Source organism: Amblyomma americanum, chromosome 1 (assembly GCF_052857255.1).
Source record: "Amblyomma americanum isolate KBUSLIRL-KWMA chromosome 1, ASM5285725v1, whole genome shotgun sequence".
NCBI lineage: Eukaryota > Metazoa > Arthropoda > Arachnida > Ixodida > Ixodidae > Amblyomma > Amblyomma americanum.
In genome coordinates, this window is record NC_135497.1 from 211,362,359 (window position 1) to 211,386,874 (window position 24,516).

Below are 24,516 nucleotides of genomic sequence, written 5' to 3' on the forward strand. Positions count from 1 at the left end.
ATAGGCACGGAGTGCACCTGTTCTTTGACTTGGAGCTTAAAAATTCTGGAGCCGAATTTTCAATTTATGCGGTGTCCCAGAACGTGTTAGCACAGCGCAGAGATGGCCAAATATGGGAGCCTTGTGCACATTACATGCAGCAGACGGAAAGCTAGGTAGTGCACCCGCTTGTAGAGTTAACAGCTATGCTGCAAACAGCGCAAGAGACGCACAGCTACCGAACGGGGCACCTTTGGTGCACTTGGAGCTGGAAGGAAAGCAAAAATCAATAATAAGAAAACACAAACAGCATAGAGAGAGACAAAAAAGGCCAGTGAAAAAGACACTAGACCAATGCCCACACTAAACTGCTAACTTCATGCATAGCAGAAAATGCTTTATTAGCAATTACAGTAGAACCCGGCTATGGTAAACTCTGATATAGTGAAGTGAAACTGCGGTCCCATTTAATCTTCCACAGATGACTACATTTTTTTTTTTCGTTGATAATAACGATTTTTTTACAACAAATGGCTATAGTAAAGAGCGTCACATGTGGCATAGCGGCACACAGCAGCACGTGCAAACTCGAGGATCGTGATCACGAGGCCAATGTTCAGAAGCAAATGAGTGATGATAAAACGGCGCGTTTTTTTTTTTAGATGGCTTCACCACCAAGCTCAAGAGCGCTAGGATAAGCCAATTTTTTTAAGGCCTTGGGGCTGTGAGACAAAGCGTATGGCGCACAAAGTAAAGCCGGTAATGAGCATAGAAAGAAGGCGCAGGGGTGGGACTGCACAAAGTTGTTTTGGAGCAATCTTTAGAGCAAGTTAAATCGTGTTTTGCAGCAATATGGCTCAGGAAAATTTACATACTGGAGCAGTTTGGCGCAGCCAAAATTGCACTTTGGAGCTTCTTCGAGCAAACTAATTCTCATTTTCGAGCAATTTGAAGCTAATACATGAGCAATTCGAGCAATTTGAAACAATAACAGCCTACGACACTCCGTGCGACACCGGACTCCACCTGGAAGCACTAACACACGGCGCCGCAGCGCTGGTGCCCTCGGCGTTCACACCAGAAAGGACGAAACATTATGGTTTAGAACCGGAGTTATGGTTTATGGGAAAAGTACGGTTAGAACCAGGGAAAAAAAGTACGGCCCTTACACGAGTATATACGGTAGTAGTTTTGTCAGCCGAAATAATTTGTAAACAGTGCATTCCCCTTCGTGGTACCTCTCCTTTCAACGTGACCACAGTGCGCACAAAATACCATACCTTGGCACGACTACGCTACCCGCCTGTTGCAATGTCCGCGATAGAAGACTGCGTTTTCCCCCGCCAGGCCTTCCATGAGCCCGCAATAAAGAACCATCTTTGTTGGCTCGCCCTCACAAGCGTTCAATCGCACCAACACGAAAAATTGTACTACCCTTGAAATGACCAAAACACTCACGTTTGCTCACCTTCGCCATCCAGGCATAGGTAACGACCTCAAAGAACACGTGAACAGAAAGCAAGCACAATGGCACGTGCACGAAGCAAGCATTTTTCAAACAGAACAAATGAGGCTACTACACTACTTGAACTCCAGAGTGAAGACTGTCAGCAGCGCACATCACTCTCTCTGCTGCCTGTAGTTTCGTATTGCGGCAAGCCAATCAAGATGCGGGCAGCAGACGACTAGAAATGAAAGAATTCGTTTCTGAGCTAGTTGGTGAAACATGACCAGAAGTACAGTCAACAAATTGAGTTGACTATAACAATTTGAGTTGTTAGCCAGCCTCGTGTACGTCCTTTCTTCCTGTCTGGTGTTTAGGTTTGGTTTATGGGGTTTGACGTCCCAAAGCAACTCAGGCTATGAGGGATGCCGTAGTGGAGGGCTCCGGAAATTTCGACCACCTGGGGTTCTTTAACGTGCACTGACATCGCACAGTACACGGTCTTCTAGAACTTGCCTCCATCGAAACTGTAATATGAGATTCACAGAACATCTGGTTGATTTCCCTAGACTCAATGTAAAAAATTCGCTTAAAACAAACTATTTCATGCATCTTTCGGTTAAGACGAACTTTCGCAGCGATTTTGACACCTGGCGACTCAGCACGACGGTATTTGCTACGCGTTCGCTCAGCACTCTAAAGGCAAGCTAGAGAAGAAAAATTGAAAGAATGCTTCCGCACGAGAAAATGCATCCTACAACGTAGCTTCCCCGCGCCTTTGCACAAAAGCGCAGGGAGGCATTCTTGCGGGCCCAAGTTGGGAAGGTAAGGCTCCTTTGCACAGGCCTGTGTGCGGCGCATCAGACAGGCATGGCCAGACCAGGGGGAGGAAGGCGCAAGCCACTTCTGCCCCTGCTCATTCGAGAAGCCTCAGTTGACATCATTATTGTGCCGCCACGCACTTTACCATAATTGAAGGGGGAATTGGCACTAGCATCTGTAATAAAGAACAAGATCTAAGCACAAGAAGGTTCCCAAGGGAGGAAAGACCTCTCTCTATCCCTTTTGAATTTCTAACCCACGTGGCAGTTGTAAACACCACGCATCCTTTGTGTGTTTCGTGAACTCCGTCAGTCGTATTATCTTAGGTGCTATCACCTTCTTCGTGGCGCCGGTCACAGTCACTTTGGCGTCGTGTTCCTTCATGTGTTATTGATGTCGCTGCAGCGGCAGCTACGATGATGTTTGGTTTTGTTTTCGTGACTTTTGAAATTGCGAAGAGCGCAGCAAGGTCCATATGGATACGACGGGCTCCGCTACATGCATACTCCCGAGAAAGTAGTCATCATGTTTGGTCCGCAGAAGAGTCTGCACATTGTGGGAACATCGCGGGAACCAATTATACAACTGTATGCTAACCGAAATCTATTGGTGTCGCACATATTAGCATGGACAGTGAAGGCTATAGTGTGAAAGTGGTTTGTTTTAATAGATTTACATAAATACTTAACAATACAGTCAACGACCTATTTTTCGGACCCTCTAGGGAATGTAAAAACGTCCGAAAATTCAGGCAGTCCGAAAAAATGAATGCATGCAAAAAAACGCACCTTTATTCTTTTTTTTTTTTGGACCTAGAGGGTAAAGGGTGAAGTACCGGGTTTCCGAAACCCTGCCAAAGCATCAGTGAAGTGGCTATAAAAAGAGACGTTCAAAAATGCAGCCGACTGCCAGTTTATTATGTACATATGTACCGTCAGGGCAGCCGGTGTTATTGCTGCAGTGGCTTGAAGAACTTGTTTACTGCCGTTTGGGTGGCGTTCCGCTTGCATGCGATCATATTTTCCTCAATCTGAGCAAGGGTCGTGTCAGCACTGTACACCGATGACAGCGTCAACAGTGCTCGCGTCAACTCGGCGCTCGTAGGCGGTGCAGGCATTGGCTCCTCCTCATTTTCAACATCGGAGTCATCAGAGTTCCCCACAACCTGACGGACTATTTCCTCGTCAGTCAGTTCTGCGCAGAAGTCGAGCCCGTTGTCAGCGTCAACAAACTGCTCAAAAGTTATTTCTGTGGGTATGGAAACCCCAGCAGAGCGGAGGTCGTTGATCACATCGTCCAAGGGCGGACTCACGTCGTCCATGGGCGGGCTTACGTCGTCCATGGGCGGGCACACGTCAATCACTTTGTTGATTTCAGGAATGTCTGCTGCCTCTGTGGCAAGTACGAAGCCCGCGTGGCGAAGACAATTGCGAATAGCGTCTTGCCTCACTGCCTTCCATGCGTCAGCAAGCATTCCAACAGCAGACCGAAGGTCAACGTTGTAATCTTTGACGTTTTCCGCACAGAGCACCCTGCGGTGTAGTACCCGTGAACGGTACAAAAGCTTTAAATTGCGGATGACGCCTTGGTCCATCGGTTGGAGGACTGCAGTCGTGTTGGGTGGCATGAATTCCAGCTGGACAGCCTTCAAGTTTTTAATGTGTCCATGAGTGGCGCAGTTGTCAATGAAGAGCACGACACGTCTGTTCTGAAGTTCAAACTTCCTGTCCAACCTGCGGACGTAACTTTCGAACACTGCTGAGTCACCCATGCCTTTCTGTTGGCTTCGTACAACACTGGCAGCTTTGCCCCTTTAAAACACCTCGGGTTCTTTGACTTCCCGATTACTAACAAGGGAAGCTTCTCGCTGCCAGACATGTTGCTGCCGTACAAGAACGGTCAGCCGTTCTTTACTATGCTTGCCACCGTGGCATGGGTCACCAGCAAAAGCCAGTGTTCTTCCTGGCAACAACTTAAAAAACAAACCAGTTTCGTCGCAGTTGAAAACGTCAGCAGAGAACTGCTGCAACAAAGACTGAAGTTTTCCGTTGCGGTACTGCTCAATAACTGCACTGTCGACGGCGCCGCTCTCACCGCACATCTTCTTGAACTTGAGGTCATTCCGATGTTTAAAGTTCCTCAACCATCCATCACTAAATTTAAAATCCTCAATGTCCATTTGAACCGCGAGAGTTTCCGCTTTTTCTTTCAAGATGCAGCCCGAGACCGGCAACCTCTTTGATATCATCGAATTAAGCCACACGACGAGAGCTTCCTCGAGCTTTGGATGGACACCCTGGCTTGAATTCTTTTTTTGGGCACCAGACGGTTTTTCAGCCGCTTCCAAGATCTTGCCCTTGTTCTTGAGGAAATCCGATACTGTTTGCTTTGAAATACCGAACTCCTTGCCCACGTCAGCCTGCAATCGGCCGCTCACGACTTGTTTAATAATGGCGGCTTTCTTCTCCATCGTTAATCGACGGCACTGTTTTCCGCGCTTCGATGCCATCGGCGAGGACGCTGAAGACGGAGTGGGGGCCATCGCAGGCGAGCGAAATCCTCAAGTTGCAAACAGTGCAGTTCGCTGACGAGCGTCGAAGCAGCTAGGCCTAGCGTAGCAGAGTGCACTTGACACAACCAAGGAGGGACACAACAGCACAACCACGCACCACACACCACGCTAGCCAAAATGTGGCCTGCGCAAACGAACGAAATGGCGCCGCGTTGCCTCCGGAAACTCCGCCGAAGGCGGAAGTGCGGCGTTGACCATAGCCAGCGTGGCCAGACCAAATCGCTGTGTGACGGCTAGATTCGGCTAGTTGTGGCTCAGAGCGGTGATATGCTTCGGCTGCAAGTCGATTTCCTTCGCAAGGGTGCTGCGCAAGAAGCCAAATGACCTGCCGTCGCGTCAAAACATCCGGAAAATTGGACGGTGGAGGGTTCGAGCGTCCGAAACTTCAGATGTCCTTATACATTGATTCTATGGGGCTCGTGGCGGTGCCGCGAAGGCGTCCGAAATATCAGGCATGTCCGAAAATTCAGTCGTTGACTGTATTTTGCGATTACCTACCATTGTAAGTACACAGTGCATGCGTTAAATTGCATGCACTCACTGTTCGTGGAATGATCCTTCTGTATTGCGTAAACTCAGTATGCACGGAATGATCGTGCATGTATTGCGTGAATTACGCACGAAATGATGTAATGAAAATGTCAGGCGTGTAGTTTCAGATGTACTTCAACACCTCTGGTGCATCGACACACACTATCTGTATTCCATGGGAGCTGTACCATAGACATAAAATGAATTTTGAGAAGTAATATTTCTTTTCGATTGAAAGTAACGGGAAGGATGCGTAAATAAAAACACACAAAATATGCGGACAGCGATACATCCACCCATCTTTCTTAGAGGGCCCGATTTTGGACCAGTCTGTGAGTGAAGCGGATGCCATGCGAACACCCCTGTGCCAGCGTGTTTCAGTCATCCGTTGTGACGAAGAAATACGCCATTAATATGTCCCCACCCACCATGAACATAACTGAAGGAGCAATTGGTGCTAGCGTCTGTAATACGCGGCCAACAGGAGGTATAAGGGCTTTCACAGCCGGCCCCAGACTTCGGCGTTGCGCGCGCATCACATGCAGCTTGTTGCCTCCGGCAGATGAAAACCATGTAGGAGCAGCGTACACCTGCTACTCGACTTGGTGCTTACACAACTAGGTGGAAGCCGAATTTTAAACTGGCGCAGCGTTACAGCATGGGCTTTCAGGCGCACAGATCTGACATGGCCACATATCAGCACCCTGTCCGCATCGCCTGCAGCAGATACACCTGATTGTATACTTGATAACAGCCTTGCTCCAGAAGGAGTGATGTAAGAGAGAAAGATAGTCATACACTTTTAGAGCCTGTACCACAAGACTAGCCAGTTGGGCACCACCGGTGCACTTAAAGACGTTGGGAAACCAAAAATAGGAAAAAAAGCACAGCAGCTGCTGCAAAAGGGAGAGGAGGAGAAAATTATAGCTACACTGTACTAAACTGGGAATGGGAGGTGGGGATGGTTGTTACGTTGGGTGGCAGTCCCTATTCCGGGACGCCATTGGCCGCCGCTGCTGCCCATGCCCTCTGGACCAGGGTCCGCTGGACCTCCAGGTCCGAGCTGGACAGGGCCGCCTCCCAGCCCTCCCTAGCTGGCTGACTTGTAACGGCTATATGTGTATTGTACTGGCAGGCCCACCCCATGTGGCATAGGTCAGCATACTGCCCGTAGCATTTCCCCTGCCCGTGAATGTAGGGTCCACATGTTTTACTATGACGGGATTTAAGAAAGACCCGGTTTGGAGCCGTCTAAGGTTATACTCCTTGGTTCTGTGGAGACCCTTGGCGGGCCCCGGGAGTACCCTCTTGGAGAGGCGTAGATGGTATGTAATATCCGTGTAAGAGATTAGCGGGATTGGTATGATTGCCATGGCAGAACCGGGGGATTGAGTGGAACCCGGGGGAAAGAACGCTCGGGCGCGGCTACCCGAGAAAAAAAGGGACAGCGAAATAAACAAGTTAGACCAACGCTTTTTTCAAAAAGATGATGAGAGCTTTTTTCATACCCTCACTCTCCAGCCCACTTCTTATATAATGCTTTCTCTCTAATCACTGCAAGCTAATTTTTTTTTTGTTCTTCTCATGTAACAGATATTTTGCGATGTATAGCATGCTCATATATCCTTTTTGGGGACACTTCTGATGAAATGAACTCCTGATAAAACAAATTTTCATGGTCCCTTTAAGTTCTCTTAAAAGGAGTCAATTGTATTCGCTTGAAATTATTCGAAGAAAATTACTGTTCACGCTAGGCTGTACAGAAGTAATGGCTGGCCCTTCGGAGCATAAGCACATTTGGGTGCGCTACTTTGAGCACTTAATGCACAATCCTAGTGTGCACAAACAAATGCAGGAATGAAAAAAAGAAGAAACAGTAACAAATAACAGATGACTCACCAAGACAGTGGACAACTCTATCAACATCCCCTTGACGGCAGGCAGCTAGCAAGGTGGACGTGCCCGCTGCACCTTGGAGTACTGGGCGGTTACTGGTGGACGTTGCAGACTGTCGCAGCTGGCGAACTAGATCATCCAAATCTTTGCGGCCAGGAAATGCTGAAGGTGTGGCTGCACATAAAAAATGTCGTCACTTTACCTGGCACATCTTTTGCGCCTAGGCTGCACATATGGGTACACTTTCTGTCCTGTACATGGTTTTAACTGAGACTAGGTAAAAATGCTCAGAACGCCTTGCCACTGAAACATGCCAGGAAAAGACCCTTGTCATTGCAGAGATGTGCTGCCTTCCTGGCATTTCAAATAGAGTAAAGCCTCATTAGTTTGGACTACAAAGGACTGAAGAATATGTACGAATAACCAGAAGGTCCAAATTATGAATGGTCCTCAAAAAACTACCAAAAAGCATCCGCATCGTGGTGAATTTATTTGGTGAAAAGCTGGGCAACGGCTGTCCGCTTCGGAGATGAAACCTGTGCAGCAGCGACAAATCAGCAACCAGCATTTAGGCAAGCGACGTGCCAATGAGTGTCTAAACGGAGTGCAGCCATGCACAGCTGGCTGGCCCAAGCGCGGCTGATAGCTGCCAGCCGGCGTGCTCAGAAAAGCTAAATCAAAACAATGCAGCTGGGCTATTTTTTATTGACAGTGCTCTTTAATCATTGTCCTGCCTGCCATTGCACACACGTCAGAGGTTCATAGGCAAAGCTGCACCATATGCAATTCAGTCTTGAAGAAGGCTATTTGGACAATTGCTTGCTTTTTCTGTCGCAATTCGACATCGTCCTGCCGCAGAAGCTAGTCTGTATTAAGAAGAGACGCGGGTCGAAAAAAGGCAATTTTCGTTTTAAAAAATCAGTTTTGTGTTTTGACTGTTTCTGCAACATTGATCTTTTCTCTTTCACATATAAAAAAAGAACTAGAGCCAGAAATAATTGAGAAAGTAATAAAAAAATGGGAGGGGACACTTAAGCTACACCTTAAAGGTATTATGTGATAGCGTTAATGAGTTAATGCCCATATATGTGGAATTGGTTATCCTCCACTTTACTGGCATCATTCCTTGTGCAATGGTGCAGCGGATAAGAGCTGCGCCACTGCCACCAGTGGGGCTTGTGCGACCCAAGTTGCTCTTCTCGAGTAACCAATCTGCCATCTGCCACGGTGGCCAGTTTGCGCACAATTCGGTGGGCAAATTGTGATGACGCCACAGGGTCACGTGACCTAGGTGGCCCATCCAGGTTGCTTCTCCGGGGGGTGGGCACCCTATGCCACCCCATTTTTCGCTCACAACGCCGACGACGAAGGATTTTCTGTACAATGGGCAATGGGAGCCTTAATGCTATCGCATTAAGAACTTGGTTAAAGCACTCGAGGTGGCAAGAAAAGGTACAGATCTGACCCATTCTCAAGCGTGTCATGCATCAAATCGCGGCGTCGTACCCCATTGGGCTCATGCAAAGGACTAGGCCTATGCTTTTTCTCTCCAATACTAGCTTTGCTTCCTCACAAAATCTTGGGAAGTAATAATTAAAAAAACATTTCCCCGCCAAAACCGAGCGCTTTCACTGGACCATTGCCTCCTCTATAAGATGCCTGACGTGTGAGCCGAAAACCTCCTGCCAAACCCTTTCCTCTTCTCTCCCCCAAAGCAGGCGTAGCAAGCGCCATCTCTTGATATAGCTGCAACCTTAATATGCAACGTTGCGTGGCCTCAGAGACTATATAATTGAAAAAGTCAGCACAGAGGAAAGGGGCCCACAAGTGTCATCTGCTTGCTGCGAATGGCTGCATACACTGGTCTCATTACCGCAAAGAGTGCATTGCTCTCAGTTAAAGCTAGCGGACGAAAACAACTGCGCCTTTATATTCATGAAAAAAGCATGTACTGTAATGTGACAAAAATAAAAAAAATTTTTTGAAGCCATCTTTAATCATTGCAAAGGGTTTTGCCACTACATAACAACACATACATGTACTCCTGCATGATGGATGTGAAGCAGCGCAACGGCACGCGGCCCAGAAGGAGAGCAGAAGGAAGAGTAGAAACGGACACAACACATGCAAAACCAATTCGCCCAACAGTTCATACTCCTGAAGTTCCGTCTGTTGAATGCCTACGCTTGATATCTCCTAGCGGTTGTTCCTTCAGTACCTTACATTTTGTTCATGTGCCTGCTTTGCTCACACACCTCGTCATCCTGAGCTATATACTGCTGCGTGCTGGAACGCAAGTCGACAGCTCACCGATGGAAAGAACCCCGGTGTATTTTCATGAAATACCGTTTTACAGCAGTTCACGTGAATGATGGTTGAAGGCAGTTTCGAATGACACACTATCATGACTTGCAGTTACTCCATCGTCTGTAGCTTATATTTACGACTCTCAGATTTTAAAAACGGCTGCAAGAGACGACTGCTGAAACCAGGTGCCATACCTAGTTTACAGCGACCAGAAATGAAGCCCAGAAGGGGCCGGAAATGAAAATAGATCCCTACAGCGCAAAACAGAGTTGCCGTCCGCTGGCACCCCCGAACGCCAGCTGCACAACGCCAGCCACTCAGAGGGTGTGATAAAATCATGCTTCAAATATTTCTGTATGGAAGCGTGAAGATGTAATGTGGGCCTCAGCTGAAAACTCCGAGCTCTCAGAAGCGCACTTTCTGAACGTCTATACGCAATGTAGTACATGAAATTGATTTAAAAACTGTCACTTTCGTGACCACAGCGTGGAAGAAACTAACAACGATCAACTTGCACACCTGCAAATAGTCCATAATTTCGCCACAACTATTCGCGTTGTTGTGATGTCTTGCAAAATAGCAGCACAAGAATACTACGCTGTTTGTGATATTAATTACCGCGGCCTGTAGTGCCATAATAAAAATGAGGACAGAAATAGCCTTGGCTAATAACGCAAACCTCAGAAGTAGGTTGCTATTAAATATTTGATGTTGAGGCAACAAGCAGCAGTTAGTCTTCAACACGGTCAAAGACCCAATGTAACACATTACTGTAGAAAGGGCGCATACGCCGAACGTGGTTGCCGCAGAACCGCCACCCTACCACCACCGGACGTACGGGCAGCATGCGACGTTGCGGGCAGTACCTAGTGCCATCTGTTAGCGGAACCTTGCAACCGATGGCAGCGCAGCTCCAATGGGAACATAACCAACGCAACAGGCATCTTATAGAGAAGGCAGTGAGTGGAACTTAAAATAATGTGGTGCGATTTCGGCCACGCCATTGGCTGCCAGCGTGGAATGCGGCCACAGCTTGCCTGCTCGTTTTGAGCCACACAGCTCTCTCAACGTGTTTCCAAGTTTTCATGCATCTTTCTGCTCCTCGTTTCGATGGATGCTCAAAAGAAACGTGATTTTCGATCTCGAAAGTATCAGTCGAAGCACAAGTTCAAGGGAACGTGCCGCAAAGTCAAGCGGCATGCAACTGAGAAGCCCACGGCAACTAAGCCTAACCTTGGTGAAAGCGACGCTTTCAACGGTTTAGAGCTGGCCGGACGCTCAAGATTCATTGACAACATTAACTCACCAGCGCATCGCAGAGAAAGCTAAGGATCTTCAACATTGAAGATGAGAATGGTGAGGAGTCTGCAAGCACCTTAGTCTGCAAGATCGGCGCCGTGAACGTACTGGTGAGCAGCACGGCATGTTTGGAGTGCGGACGGTGTGAACTTTCAATCTATAAGTTGACCGAAAAGCGAAAAGGACTCGCATCATTTCTGGCATTGCATTGCAACAATGCAGCGTGTTCCACGTCCATTGTGTCCTCGACGTATTCGTCATGGCGTGCAGCTCCGGCGGACAATGGTGGAGTGTGCCTTCAGCCAGCCCAAAAGAGAGTTTCACCATGAGCGTTAAGGCAGTGGTTGCAGCGCACGCAGCGCACACAATCAACTTGTCCAATTTTGTGCAGTTCTTGGTTTACCAAAGCTGATGCACCATAAACCATCCAACATCCCAGCACACACCCCTATTCTCACAACCAGCCAGGCCAAGACAAAGCTGCCCACCTACATAAGGTTGACAAAGGAACAGCTACTTGCTGCGTCAAAGGGAGAACTCAAAATGCTGCCGGATCACTGAACAGTAAGATATGGCTGTTGCGCCCCAAGACGAGCTTTGCCTCGCGCACCGTTGTGGAGATGGCCACATCACTCACTGTCCTGTGGTTTAACCGAGGTCACAAGGGCTACGAACAAGTTCTCCAGGAACTGGAAGCGTTTCCCTCAAGGGAACTGGTTATGCTGAGCAAAGATTGTGACAAGAGAAAGATCTCCAGTATGCAGCAGACAGCAGAGGCAGACAGCAGAGTGTTATGAACAGGATCCACACCGGCAATTAAAGCGAAGATTCATCGACCGGAAGCGATTAAATCGAAGATTCAACGACCAGGATGACCACGTGGAAGCGGCAATTTCGACAGATCGCTGACCCACGAGGACCCCTGCAAAAAAAAGATGCCTCCCGGGGAGGCAGCCGCTGGAATCTTTCCCACGCACACAAAGAGGGGGAGATGACCTTCCCTTTGTCTGCAGATCCTCGCAAGGTGCGACCGACGGTGTACAGTCGAATGGGGAAGCAGGCCATGATTGACAGCTTCGGACGAAGTAGCAGCGGACCTCCGAATCCTCCTCGCCCATTCCCATGGGACTCTGCGGGCTATTTGCGGCGACTCTTCCGACCTGTGTCTCGTGTGGTGAAAGAGGCGGAGCCTCAGTGTATTTAACGAGCGTCCTGAGTACGAACGATCGCTCTGGGCCTTAGCAAGAAGGCTCATCCAGTCGCTCTGGGCCTTGGTGAGCACGCTCATCCCGTCGCTCGACGCTATGAACTCTAATTCTTGACTGTTTGTTGTTTCCTCCTAAAATATGTAAATAAGTTTCCCTAAGTCCCAAATGTCAAGCTTCCATCACTCCTAGTCCCTTCTCCGGCCAAACAACGCTGCCCTGCATCGAACCAACTGGCCATGCTACACGACTTATAACAAGAGGCAGGCAGCAGAGGCAAGGTCTCATCGTCGCCGTCTAGTCAAGAAGGCTCGTTATGAGGATGCTGCGCACAAAGATTCTGAGGGAGCAACATAAGGTGTGGGTGAACTTGATAAAGTTATCCACTGGATTTGGATACCTTGGCCTACACTGTGTGCAATTTTCATGCAGATAGCGCTACTACAACAGAAATAAACATTTGTAAATTACAATCGCACTTTTCGCAACTTCTTATTTTGGGCTAAACATGGCTTTTGTGCACAACTTCTTGAGTACTTACTGTAGTCCAATCAAGGCCAAATTTGCCCTGCACGAGATTTGAAGAATACACCTGTCTAGGTTTTAATGCAGTCAGTTACGCAAGAAAATTCTCAAAATGATTGGGTAGCAGTCACTGAAAATGAAGTACCAGATATAAAATTCTCTCTAAAATGCTGCATGCCAGGGGAATGATATATTGCTTATCGGCTCTTAGTGGAGTGTTAGGGACAAGAAAAACCACTTTGCATTACTCTACCATGCTAACTGCTATGTCCAGCAGCTGCACAAAATGCAGTTTTATGCATGACACTTAGAACATGAAAACAATGGGCTATCTTAAAACTAAAAACATATTTGGAATGAGGAGAACGAGCTCTATAAGTAATACTATTTTCATTTGCCTAGCACTAATAACTGAAAAAAGAAAGGTTTCTGAGGAGAGTCTTCCCTTAACCAGTGTGAACCCAGCTGCATCCGAATTTACGAGCGTCCAATGCCATAGACTTATATGGGCGGTGGCCAAGACCATGCCAGCAGGCAAATTATCCGAATTTCTGAATTAACAGGGATCAAATTAAAGTAGGGGTGTGCCATTATTCAAAATTTCGAATACGAATAGAGTATGTTTCATATTCGGTTCATATCTGTAATCGAGAAATGATATTCGTGATTTTCAGAGTATTCGAAAATTCCCGAATACTCGGCAGCGATCGTATACCGCGCCGACTTTCGTAAATTTGATTGTGGCAAAAGCGCAATATCTGGGCAAATTATCTGAATATAGAGTTTAAAGTTCTAGGAAAACAATATAAAGGCCCTCTTCTCTTTCTTCTCCATCATTTATCGCGTGGACCGATTGCATTGCGATGCCGCTAGGCTTGACCTTGTGTGCAATTCCACCAAGTGGGCTTTCCCACATACCACACGTGCTGCGAACAAGATGGGGGACGACCCGCTTCTAACAATTTCAACGCAAAAGCGCGTTTATTTTTTTATCCTTCCGTGATATGTTATCTAATTAATGCCCACACCCATGGCATTCGTTTTGTCACCTTAACGCTCCGAGTGGGACCACCGCCATCTTGTTTTGATCAACTACGCTATGTGGGAAAGCCTACTTGCAGAATTTCACGTGAGGCTCCCGAAGGGGTGGGTCGAGGTGTCACAACAGGGCAAGCGACGCTGTAAAAATCCTGCCTATTTATTGCATGGTGCACTGTAACCCATGCACCTCTTATGTGGGCGTAACGGCAGGCGTGACAACGTTAGGAGCGCCCCTGTCACTAGGTAAAAAAAAAATAGCCTGGCCGCGTAGTTTTGGTTTCTGAGCTTCGGCACCCGCCCGTGGCAATGGCAACTGTCGGCCCGCGCATTCGCCAGTAGTCCAATCTCAGCACCGTGCCGCTTTCAGATGCTGACTGATGCGTCGCTGGTCAATTTTTTTTTTCCTTTTTAGATGCAGACTTGCCATTCCGACGTCAATGTGCATTCCCATATCGCTTACGTTCGCGATGTCTTCCAGCACGCCGAAACTCGATGCTCATCACGTGATTAAAGGTGTTTGCACGATAGAGCCGCCTCATAAGACTACCGCATTTTCAGTAGTTTTTTTTTTATTATTGGGGGGGGGGGGGGCATTTTATAAATCGAGCTTCGAATAACCTGGGCATTTCTGTCGGTTCTTTGAACTCCGAATTAATGAGGTTTTACTAGCCATCATGTTATTTTTGTTTCCAGTCTTGTCATGTTATGGATTTCATTTTGCCTGACCACACTGCAGGTTGGATACTATTATGCTGTTCAGTTAAGTAGTATACAATTCTGCGCACATCATGATTTTTTTTTTTTATACGGTGCTCGTTTATTTCAGTTGCAAAGGCCATACACTATTTTGAAAAAAATATGAGCAGCAATGTTTGCTTGTTTATCTTTTCTGAATTTATTTGTTGTGCTGACCAGATATTCGATATTCGAAGCCATTTTTTCTTTATATTCGTATTCGATTCGTATTCGGAAATTTCAATATTCGCACACCCCTAAATTAAATTGTTTGCACAACTCTCTAGCTATTTCCTGCCTTGCCATCAAATGAGTGCACCATTTGAGGGCTAAGAAGTCTCAGCTGCACAAACCAGCACAATACAGTTACACAGGCGAAGCCGGCAATGGCTTGCCCAGGTTTAAAGGAACACTGAGCACAATTCCAACCAATTATTGTTCTCAGTAAAAAAAAAAATTTTCTGGCTATTTCTGGACACGTCAATGTTTGTCTGGCAGCAAAATACGAATTTATGGCTGAAAAACTGAATTAAAAATCTTCCAGACCATGCGATTCAAGCTCATGACGTCTACACCAAGAAAGACTTTTATTGATGCCGTTTTGCAGTGAATGGCGGTGTAGCATAGCCTTTGGGATCCACACCACAGCATGCAGTTTATTTGTGAAAATGACTAGTAATGGCAACAGCTGTATTTCATTTCATAATCTTTTAGCTTACAAGAGCTCCGTTTTCGATAAGAGTGGTCTCTGTCGTTGGAATGCTGTATTCTATCACACAAGACAACTTCAATTTGTCCTCAGTGTCCGTTTTAAGGTTTTGGAGTAACCATTCAATAACAGCAACCAAGAATTTGAGCAGCCCTCTTGCTGCAGCAACTTGGGTGGCATTCAGAAGCCCACATCCTGTAAGCACCGCAAAGAAGATACGGAACACACCATGCTGTGTAGCCCCCCTTACATGCTGAGTTCCACAATCACCTGTAAGCCCCTGCTATCATCAGAAAACTCGCTCATGGCCTTAATTGGTATGATGAACATGTAATACTGCACTAAAAAGACAAGGACAAAAGGAGATGTGAGGAAAAAGAAGTAGGCTGCAGATGTTCCTTAGTCTTAGCTTTTGTTTTTTAGCACAATATTACTACAGTAGAACCCTGCTGTTACGTTCCCTGGTGTTGTGCTTTCTCGGAAGCTATGTTTTCTTAAGGGGGACACGGGTCTTTCGGGCCGAAAAATCTCGAAAAAATCAGTTTTTAGAAAATGTTATTTTCGAAATCAGCAGCCATTTATCTACCTCTCTGTTAAATTTCTCGCCTCTAAGGTCAGTATTTTACTCACAATACCAATTTATATAATCCATGTCGCCCGAATTTGAGCTGAAATCGGCGCCGAAACAGCAGTATTTCGCAAAGCGTAGCTCCCGTTTCATGCGCGGCACCGCAGCCATCTTGGTCTCATTTGAAAAAGCCGCCTTTCGCCTTCAATTTCCCGCCACTACGGCTTCCGTTCGCCCATTGGTTGCCGAGAAAATAGCAAAAAAGAAAAGGTAGTATTCAAAATCCTATTGGCTGCCGCGGATCACGTGACTACAGGTCGTCATCCGATTGGTGGAGCTGGCTGGCAGCGTCTGCTTGACGCGCCCGAGCCGCGGGGAGACGTGACTGTTTGTGCCGGACCGTGCAGTGCACGAAACGCGCAGCGATGCCTGGTTCAGCGCGCAAGGTGCACTCAAGGCATAAATTCGGCAAGAAAAGGAAGAAGTCGCTGGTCGATAACCTCAAGAGACGCCCTGCTGTGCGCCCCGACAATGATGAAACTCCTGCGCTGAACGATCGTGTCGGCGAGGCCGCGCAGGTAGGCCTAACGCGCTCCGCAGCACGGGAAGCTGTAAGCGGCAGCGCCCGCATCCGCCATGATACAGTGATGCTGGAGCCCTCAAATGTGCTCCAAAATAAGACGAAGACTGAACAAAAACTGCGAGAACTCGCCTCAACTCCAGCAACGGAGCGGAAGTCTCGTTGTTTACGTGACGGCAGCGCGTCGGACTGTCTGCTCGACGAGGCAAGCTTCACGATCGTTTGTTTGGAATCGCTCAACAGTTTGTTGAAACTTCTGAAGTGTAAAATGTGTGGCGGCAATGACTTGAGCTTCGTAAAAGATGAGCGAGAATACGGCCTTGCCGTTAAACTTTATCTTCAATGTGCGAGCTGTGGAGACGCATCGTCTGCATGGAGTTCGCCGCGGGTACGTGGCGATCAGAAGATCAACCCTTTTGTGGTGAATGTGCTCGCTGCTCGTGCAATGCAGAGCACTGGCAACCAGCAGACAGCTCTGAATGACATTTTTTCATCGCTGAACGTTTCGCACCACAATCTCCACAATAAAACGTGGCAAGACTATGTGAAAAAAAAGTTGACACCTGCAGCAGCTCGTGCAGCCGAAGAAGTTACACAAGAGTGTGCGCGGTCGGTTCGAGAACTTTATAATGAATTGTACCTTGGGAACCCCGGCAATATTGCAGTATCATACGACGGCACTTGGATGACACGCGGCCACACATCCCACATTGGTGTGGGAACCGTCATCGAACTGTTTACCGGGCTTGTGCTGGACTATGTTGTATTGTGCAACTTCTGTGCCGGCTGCGAGCGAGGCCCAAAAGAAGGTGACCCATCATACCAGTCCTGGAGGGCTGGGCACCTATGCCAAAAAAACTCAGAAAAAAAGGCTGGAGAGATGGAAGTTGAGGCAGCCCTTATTCTTTTTGAAAGGTCGTTGAAGAAGTGTGGCCTTCGCTATACCACAATGCTTTCGGACGGTGATAGTCGGGCTTTTCTAGCTGTGCAAGAGGCAGATGTGTATGGATACATCAAAGTAAAATAAGAAGACTGCATAAACCACGTGCAGAAACGTATGGGAACAGCGTTGCGGACTTTGTTGTCCAAACACAAAGGTGCCGAAAACCTTGGAGGAAAAGGCAAACTGACAGGCAGCCTCATAACAAAGTTAAGCTCCTATTATGCCTGGGCTTTAAAATCCCATAATGGGGATGTAGAGGCTACGCAGAAGGCTGTGATGGCCACCTACCACCACATTACCTCTACTGATGAGGCATCAAACCATAGCTTCTGCCCATCGGGACTGGACTCTTGGTGCCAGCAAAATGCAGCAGCAGCCCGAGGCGAATCTGCTCCAAAGCATCGGTACAACATTCCACCCCATGTTGCTAAAGCATTGCTCCCTGTCTATGAGCGACTGTCGGATAGGAAGCTCTTAGAGCGGTGCCATAGGGGTAAAACCCAAAACAGTAATGAAAGCCTACACTCTTTGATATGGGCCTTGGCACCCAAAGAGCGCCACGCATCATTGTTTACTGTTGAGGCTGCCGTGGCTGAGGCAGTAATGCGGTTCGACGCAGGCAGCAAAAGAACTTCTGCAGCAATATTACAGGAACTGGGCCTCAATACGAATGCTATGAGCGCAAAAAGAATGCGAGAGAAGGATGAGCGCCCAGAGCAAAAGTGCGCTCGAAAGCATTCCATTGCGGAAAATATTCAAGGAGTGCTCAAGAAGCGGCACCTGGATACTACTGGCAATCAAAAGGACTACATTCCTGGTGGCTACTAGCCATTTCCTATTGTAAATATATTACTGCACTTGTAAATATTTATTAAACTGTCCCCTGCTTGTTTTTGGGGCTTTTCTCAAAATGCATATGGTTGACTGCTAGCAATCTTGAGGCCTTGATATCTCAACAACCAAGTCACATAGAGCTGAAATTTCGGTTGCAATGGAAAGCCTAATGTATGCTGTGTGAAATGTTGGGAGCAGATTTTTTCATTTTACCTTAAAAAAATTATTATTTTCGTTAATTTACCATTACTTGGTACACACATTTTTTATACTGAAATTCAGAAGGTTGTAAAATGAGTAATAATTGACATATCAAAAATCTGCTCTCAACATTTCATAATTCACTATTCTGGCTATCTAACCATGCCTTAAAATTAATTTTAGATGAAATCATTATTTTGCTATTTGGGCCTCAAACAATGGGCATTAATTGTTAATTATCTTGAAAACTAATTGGCCTACACTTAAAATAAATGCATATTTGAAATCAGCATAAAAATGTGAATAAGTCTATGCATTTTTATTAAGATTGGTCAAAAAGCAACAAAAATAGCTTTAAGACCAGTGTCCCCCCTTAAGCCAGTCCCATCCAAGCTTCCATAGAAACCCATACAATACAAACTCTGCTGTTACACTGCGACTATGGCAGCTTTCCTGCATGCTGCACTGTGAATGTCACTTCCCAATAATGGTTCACTCCGTGCTGGCATTTCGACTACCTACATTTAGCACACACAAAACGGCAATGAGGCCAAAGCGGAACTCGATACCGTCGGCGATTTGCCACCACCATGCTCAATGGCCTCTGGTGTGTTGCACAGTGCACCCACGACAACGTCGAGAACACTTACGACAGGCGGTGTGAATTTTGTTGTGACTGTTGGTACAGTTCCATCACCGCTGCAGCACTGGCGCTAACGACCAAAGGCACAAAAACGTAACTATGCTGCGACAAACACTACACGGGCAGCGCTGTACAAGATGCAGTTGCTCAGGTTGGCACAGAGACATTTTTTTTGTCATCAGTTTTCCTTTCACCTGCAGCTTAAAATGCAATTTCTACAGTCCAGTAGAAGAGGATTGTGTAGGATTAAAGCGGGCTCCGCCAAAACAGAGCAAAACACGCATGCATGCCAATCGGCCACTCCAGTCACCGCCGCCCTCTACACTACTGCCCCCTTTCCACCAACAGCTGCTCAGGCAGACGGAGAGCCACTGCAGGACATTTGGAACTTCCTATGCATGCGAACGATCAAAGAGCCACAAAGCCTTGCACAGTCTACAGAAGCATGTTCCCCATACTAATAGTAAAACAACAAAAAAAAACGGCAGGCAACGATGTTAATTTTTTTCCACAAACGCTTTACAGGTGGTACATTTTTTATCCGCAATCCTGTGAAAAACATAACAACGAGGTTTTACTGTAATAAACTGTTACAGACTAACTAGACAACAAAAATTTTATGCTAGGTATGGTGATCGTATTGGTAACAGGCCAGCACGAATTGCAAACCGGATCTCAGCAGAAACATTTCATGTTTTTAGCATCCCCTTATATGACAGACAAAGTACCATGAAGCTTTCCTAAGTTATTCAAGTTTAAAAGTATATAAGCATCACTGAGCACATGAGTGTTCTTGCATACAAAATTATTTCTGTTGATGCTACTGATTAACAGCATATGGTGAAGCAAACTATGAACCAAAACATTATTAAAACCTTGAAATACAGTAGAACCCCACTGTTACGTTCTCGGGTGCTGCATTTTCCCGGCTGCTAAATTTTTGTGAGACAGTCCAGCACAAGCTCCCATAGAAACCCATGCAGTACAAACTGTGCTATTACGTTGCAACTGTGGTAGCTTTGACGTGTGATGCATATCATATATCACTTGGCGAAATTGGTTTACTCTGTGCCAGGATTTCGACAGTCTATGTTTAGCACATGCAGAAAGACGATGGCACACTGGCCAAAGTGGGACTCTCAGACTCCACTGACACTTGGCCACAACAGTGTTCAGTGGCTTCTGGCTTAATGCACCCACACTGACGCTGAGCATGCTTATTGGCGGCGTGAATCTTGCTGTGGCTGTTGGTGCAATTCCATCGCTGCTGTGGCGTAAGCACAAATGACCGAAGGCGCGAAAACGAAACTGTGCTGCACGGGTAGTCAAAGATGAGGTTGAACTGGGTTGACTCCGAGACCCGCGTTTTCCTAGTCGCCTGCAGCTAAATACATAATTCATAGGTTTCAATATATGAGGACTAAGATTAAAGCGGCTGCCATGAAAACAGCACACAAGCGAGCACACGCACCCAAGCTTCACCTGCTCCATGCAGCCTCCCATATCACTGCTGCCTCCCTTACACCAACGGCTCCTCCAGCAGAAGAGCCATCACAGGGTGTTTAGCACATGGCAACAGCCACAAAGCCTTGCAAATGCCAGAGAAGCATTGCAAGAAGAAGTAAAAAAAAAAAAGAATTGTAGACAGCAATGTACAGCCTTTCTCAAAAGTTTAGAGCCAAGGGGTCGGTTCTATGCCTCGTAATGGAGCTCCTGTAACACTCGAGGAAGACCTACCGATTGGAGGGGTAGGACCAGAAATCTTGACCTTCAGGAGACCGTGATCACTAAGGATGCATTACGAGACACACGGTGTGGCTCAAAAGTAAACCCCCTGGACTCCAAACTTTTGGCAAAGGCTGTACATTTTTATCATGGGTGCTTCCCGGCTACTTAATATTTTCCCCGCAGTTCCATGAAAAACATAACAGTGGGGTTCTACTGTACTATTAACAAATATTGCGCACTAAGTAAAAAAATGGACTTACTATCACTGGTGTCTTTTTTCACTGAAACTGTATCAAAGTTCGGACTCTTTACTGCAGGCCCTGGAGGCTTTGACCTTGAAGTTGACATCCGTGCACGAGGGCTGCAATGAAATAAAAATAAAAATGTATGCAAGGTGATATTTTTCACCCAACTTTTTTCTATGTATATTGGAAGAAAAGTATCATCATGACACTACACATGGCAGCATCCATTTAAAGGCAGAAAAATACAGAACTTCCCACCTAGTTCCATTGGCTTTGTGTACAAATTGACCAAATTGCCATGCCTTATTCCATTTAGAGGCGACGGAGATTTGGATAATTTAATTGGTGAATACTGCGGAACTGAACCAATCAAACAATATAAGCCTCAAATGCCTGAAAAACCCATTACGTAGCATTCAGACTTGCAGAATACGAAACAAATCAATGGCTCCAAGGCAAAATTCCTTTCCTTTCCTGTAGACTACAACATCATTCAGGGCATCACTTCAGGTGAAAGTTGGTTTGCATTTTAAATCACACCAAAACAGTGAAGGGAAAAATTAGGTCAAGTGCAGAAGGAAATCAGGAGATATACTATATCTCTCATTTTGTAAAAAAGTTCAGCAGCAAAAAAATGTAAAAGCTGTATGCATGCTTACGTATGCATGCTTACATACGCTAAACGCAAGCATTTTGAGGGAGGTTACGCCATTTGTCACATTAGCACTTTTAGTTCTGTACATGCAAACGAAGAAGCAATGATAAGCTCAGCCTAGTAGTGCCGTATAGTTCTTAGAACAGGAACAATTTTTGTCAACAAATGATGTTCCTCTTTAAGCCTGGAAGCAAACTGTCACTCTAAACAAAAAATAAAGCAGATTTAACTTATAGGTTTTACAATAGGCAAGATGAGATGACATGAAAGCCCAGAGCCAGTTTACGGCCAGTGCATGTATTGAAAATGGCAGTATAACAATGACGAATTCAGTCTAAAGCAGGGGGGTGTTTTGAGGGCACCGTTACTTAGAAAACAACGCTTTTAGCGTATGCAAAAGCCAACCAAGCTAAACTCAGGAAATAGTATATATAACACGAGCATACGGTAAGGCTCGATTTGAAATAGCGTTTGGCACATGTACACTTTGAAGCATGCTATTCTTTTAGAGTATGCTATCCCATATGCCCATTTTATACCCCAGTACATGCTGTGTCAGAATGTCGCCTATGCACTCATCGCAGCTTTGGCAGTGCTGCAAGGAACTACTGAGATGGAGTATATATTCACCGCTTCATATGCGCATTCATGTGCTGCCACAAGCAAAAGCCTTGAGACCAAAACAGAAGTGGTCGGACTGCATTCCAAGAGGCAAGACTCAAACAATACACTTGCACATCCTTTTACGGATGCTGGTCTGCTGCTTCACTTGTCTCAATACGTTAAGCAACTGCTCAATGAAAGAAACATGTGGCACTACCTTTAGCTACTTGACAGCATGCCCCTGAGTGCACCTGTAGTATGCACAAAGGAAAAAGAGTACGGCTCTCACAGCAGCACCCCGTGCCTCTTCAGAGTTACCTAGCTTGCCAAGACATCCTGTGGACTCCAGATTTCCTTAGTGCTAGTTCAGTGGAGTTGTTTGCACCTTCTCCACACGACATGGCAGGCAATGCCATCTATGTCATCTTTTCAACAAGCAAGCTGCCCATTCTACCCCCAACCCAACAAACCTGTGTGCTTGGCTGTGCTTGATCATGCTGACTATCTAGCAGCATAAGTGTTGGGCTAACACAACTCAGCATTGCCAAAATGACCCGAGAGATAGTTACACTAACTGGGAGTAGTTCAAGTGGCAGCCAAAGGGGTATCAAGGAATTTTTTTTTCTTCTGGATTTTACAAATGAATGAAAGCTGTGAAGCACAGATAAAATGTCACATAATGTCAAGTCTACAATGGCCTGAAGTGGAATCCCCTTTAAGCTGACGGTCGAATCATGCTAGAATGAACATCACTATAGTGAAATTTCCACTATAACAAAGTATTTTCATTACCCTTCAGTGAAACATGCAAATAATGCAATAATTTTCCTCTGAAACCAACAATTTTTTAAAGTTGGGCTTTCATTTCAACTGAGTTTTTGCAAAGTAAAATTAAACTTGCAAATTCACTTTGCAAAAAAAAAAAATTAAGGCCAGAAATTTATTTCTGCACATTCAAAAATGTTCATAAGAGTTTAATTTCAACGTTTAGTATCACTAAAAATAGGCACCAAAGGCAGTACAACGTTTGCGCCAAAGTCGTCTGCGCCATGGACCATTAACCTCTTAAGGGCTCATTAAAAAAAGTACAAAAATGGCTCATTTTTTATGACCTGAAATGCTTCAGTAACATGTTTAAAACACAGAAATATCTGCAAAAACATTTTACAGGACAGAATAATGTTTTATTAGCCATTATGTATTGTCCACTCTAGGAACTTCAGAAAGAAAGGGTCGATTTTGAATAGTACACAAAATGCACTATACGTCCATTGATTTTCTCCAAACTATTTGAGACTGCCAACGGTGTGGTCTATGCATTTATGCGACACCAATCACAGCAGGTGACGATTGTCTTATTGAGGCCTTCTTTGTCTTCAGACTCGCTGTCGTTGAGTCTCGTCCCTATCAAGTTCGAATAAAACTCGAAGTCGCCATCCTCATCACCTCTGCTATCATCATCCGACGGACAACACGCTTCCACACTATAACACTGCATGGATTATGCCATGTTTGTTTGAAATCAAGGGAAAATCGCATGCTAACAGAGTGAGCCTCAACACACAAGGAATGCCTTCTGCCATCTAGTGTAAAAACTCCCATTCAATAAAAGCACGCATGAAAGAATGGATGCTGCCAGCTATGTTTTAAATGCAAAAACACCATTTGACAAGTACAACTCCTCAAAAGCCATTTACCAAGCAGCAAAATGTGGCGATCGCTCATGACGAGCTGAGGTCATCATAAACCCTCAAAGGGTTAAATAGTGCCACTGTCACTCCCTGCACGTTTTTCACACAGTAACCACATTGTAAGATCGTATTATTATGGCATGTCCTCACAAACTTCAGTAGTTACTGTTCAAGGAGCTCTTATGAGCCAAGTCCCTTCATACCTGACAAGCAATAAAAAACCAGCGTCGCAAGCTGCAGCCATGACAATTATACCTGAACAGTGAGCAGGTAAAAATTCTTCCTAGCAGTGACTCTCATCACCGATGCTAACAGTGAACTACCTAGTTTAACTAGTGTTTCGTTTCTCCTCACTTGATCAGAGTGAAAAATGCAAGCAATAACAGACCCCCAGCTCATGACTGGCCAGCCTTCTACACACCAAAGCCTATTTATAAAAGCAAATGCTGTCAAAGCACTTTCCACGGGTTTGTAGGCTATCCTGCTTTCTTATCTTTTCTGCCATCCCTATATGGTGTGCACTATGTCGTTCCTACTCTCGCCCGTTTCGCCTCTGCGGTCCTGCATGGGACGCACATGAAAGGCTGTCATCAGCACTGATGGCACGAAGTTGGCCAATATTCGGAGTGATGTGATCGAGAGGAAGCGCAAAAACATTCAGAAAATTATTAACTGTTTCTTTCAGCCATCTCTCACAAATAACAAGAACAAATAAAACTTTTCAGCTGGCTGTTTTTTTTTTTTTTTTTTGATGCTTGAA

At 45.9% G+C, this 24,516-nt stretch overlaps 1 protein-coding gene across 2 annotated transcripts in view; it reads right to left on the minus strand.

Moving 5' to 3' along the window:
* G9a (histone-lysine N-methyltransferase G9a) overlaps positions 1 to 24,516 on the minus strand; it is a 145,395-nt gene that overhangs the window by 86,314 nt on the left and 34,565 nt on the right. For both annotated transcript variants that reach the window (XM_077648411.1, XM_077648410.1), the window contains exons 7-8: positions 20,823 to 20,923; positions 7,248 to 7,418 (exon numbers count right to left, since the gene is read on the minus strand). In XM_077648411.1, coding sequence (XP_077504537.1) covers positions 7,248 to 7,418; positions 20,823 to 20,923 — 272 coding nt within the window. The remainder of the gene's footprint in view (positions 1 to 7,247; positions 7,419 to 20,822; positions 20,924 to 24,516) is intronic.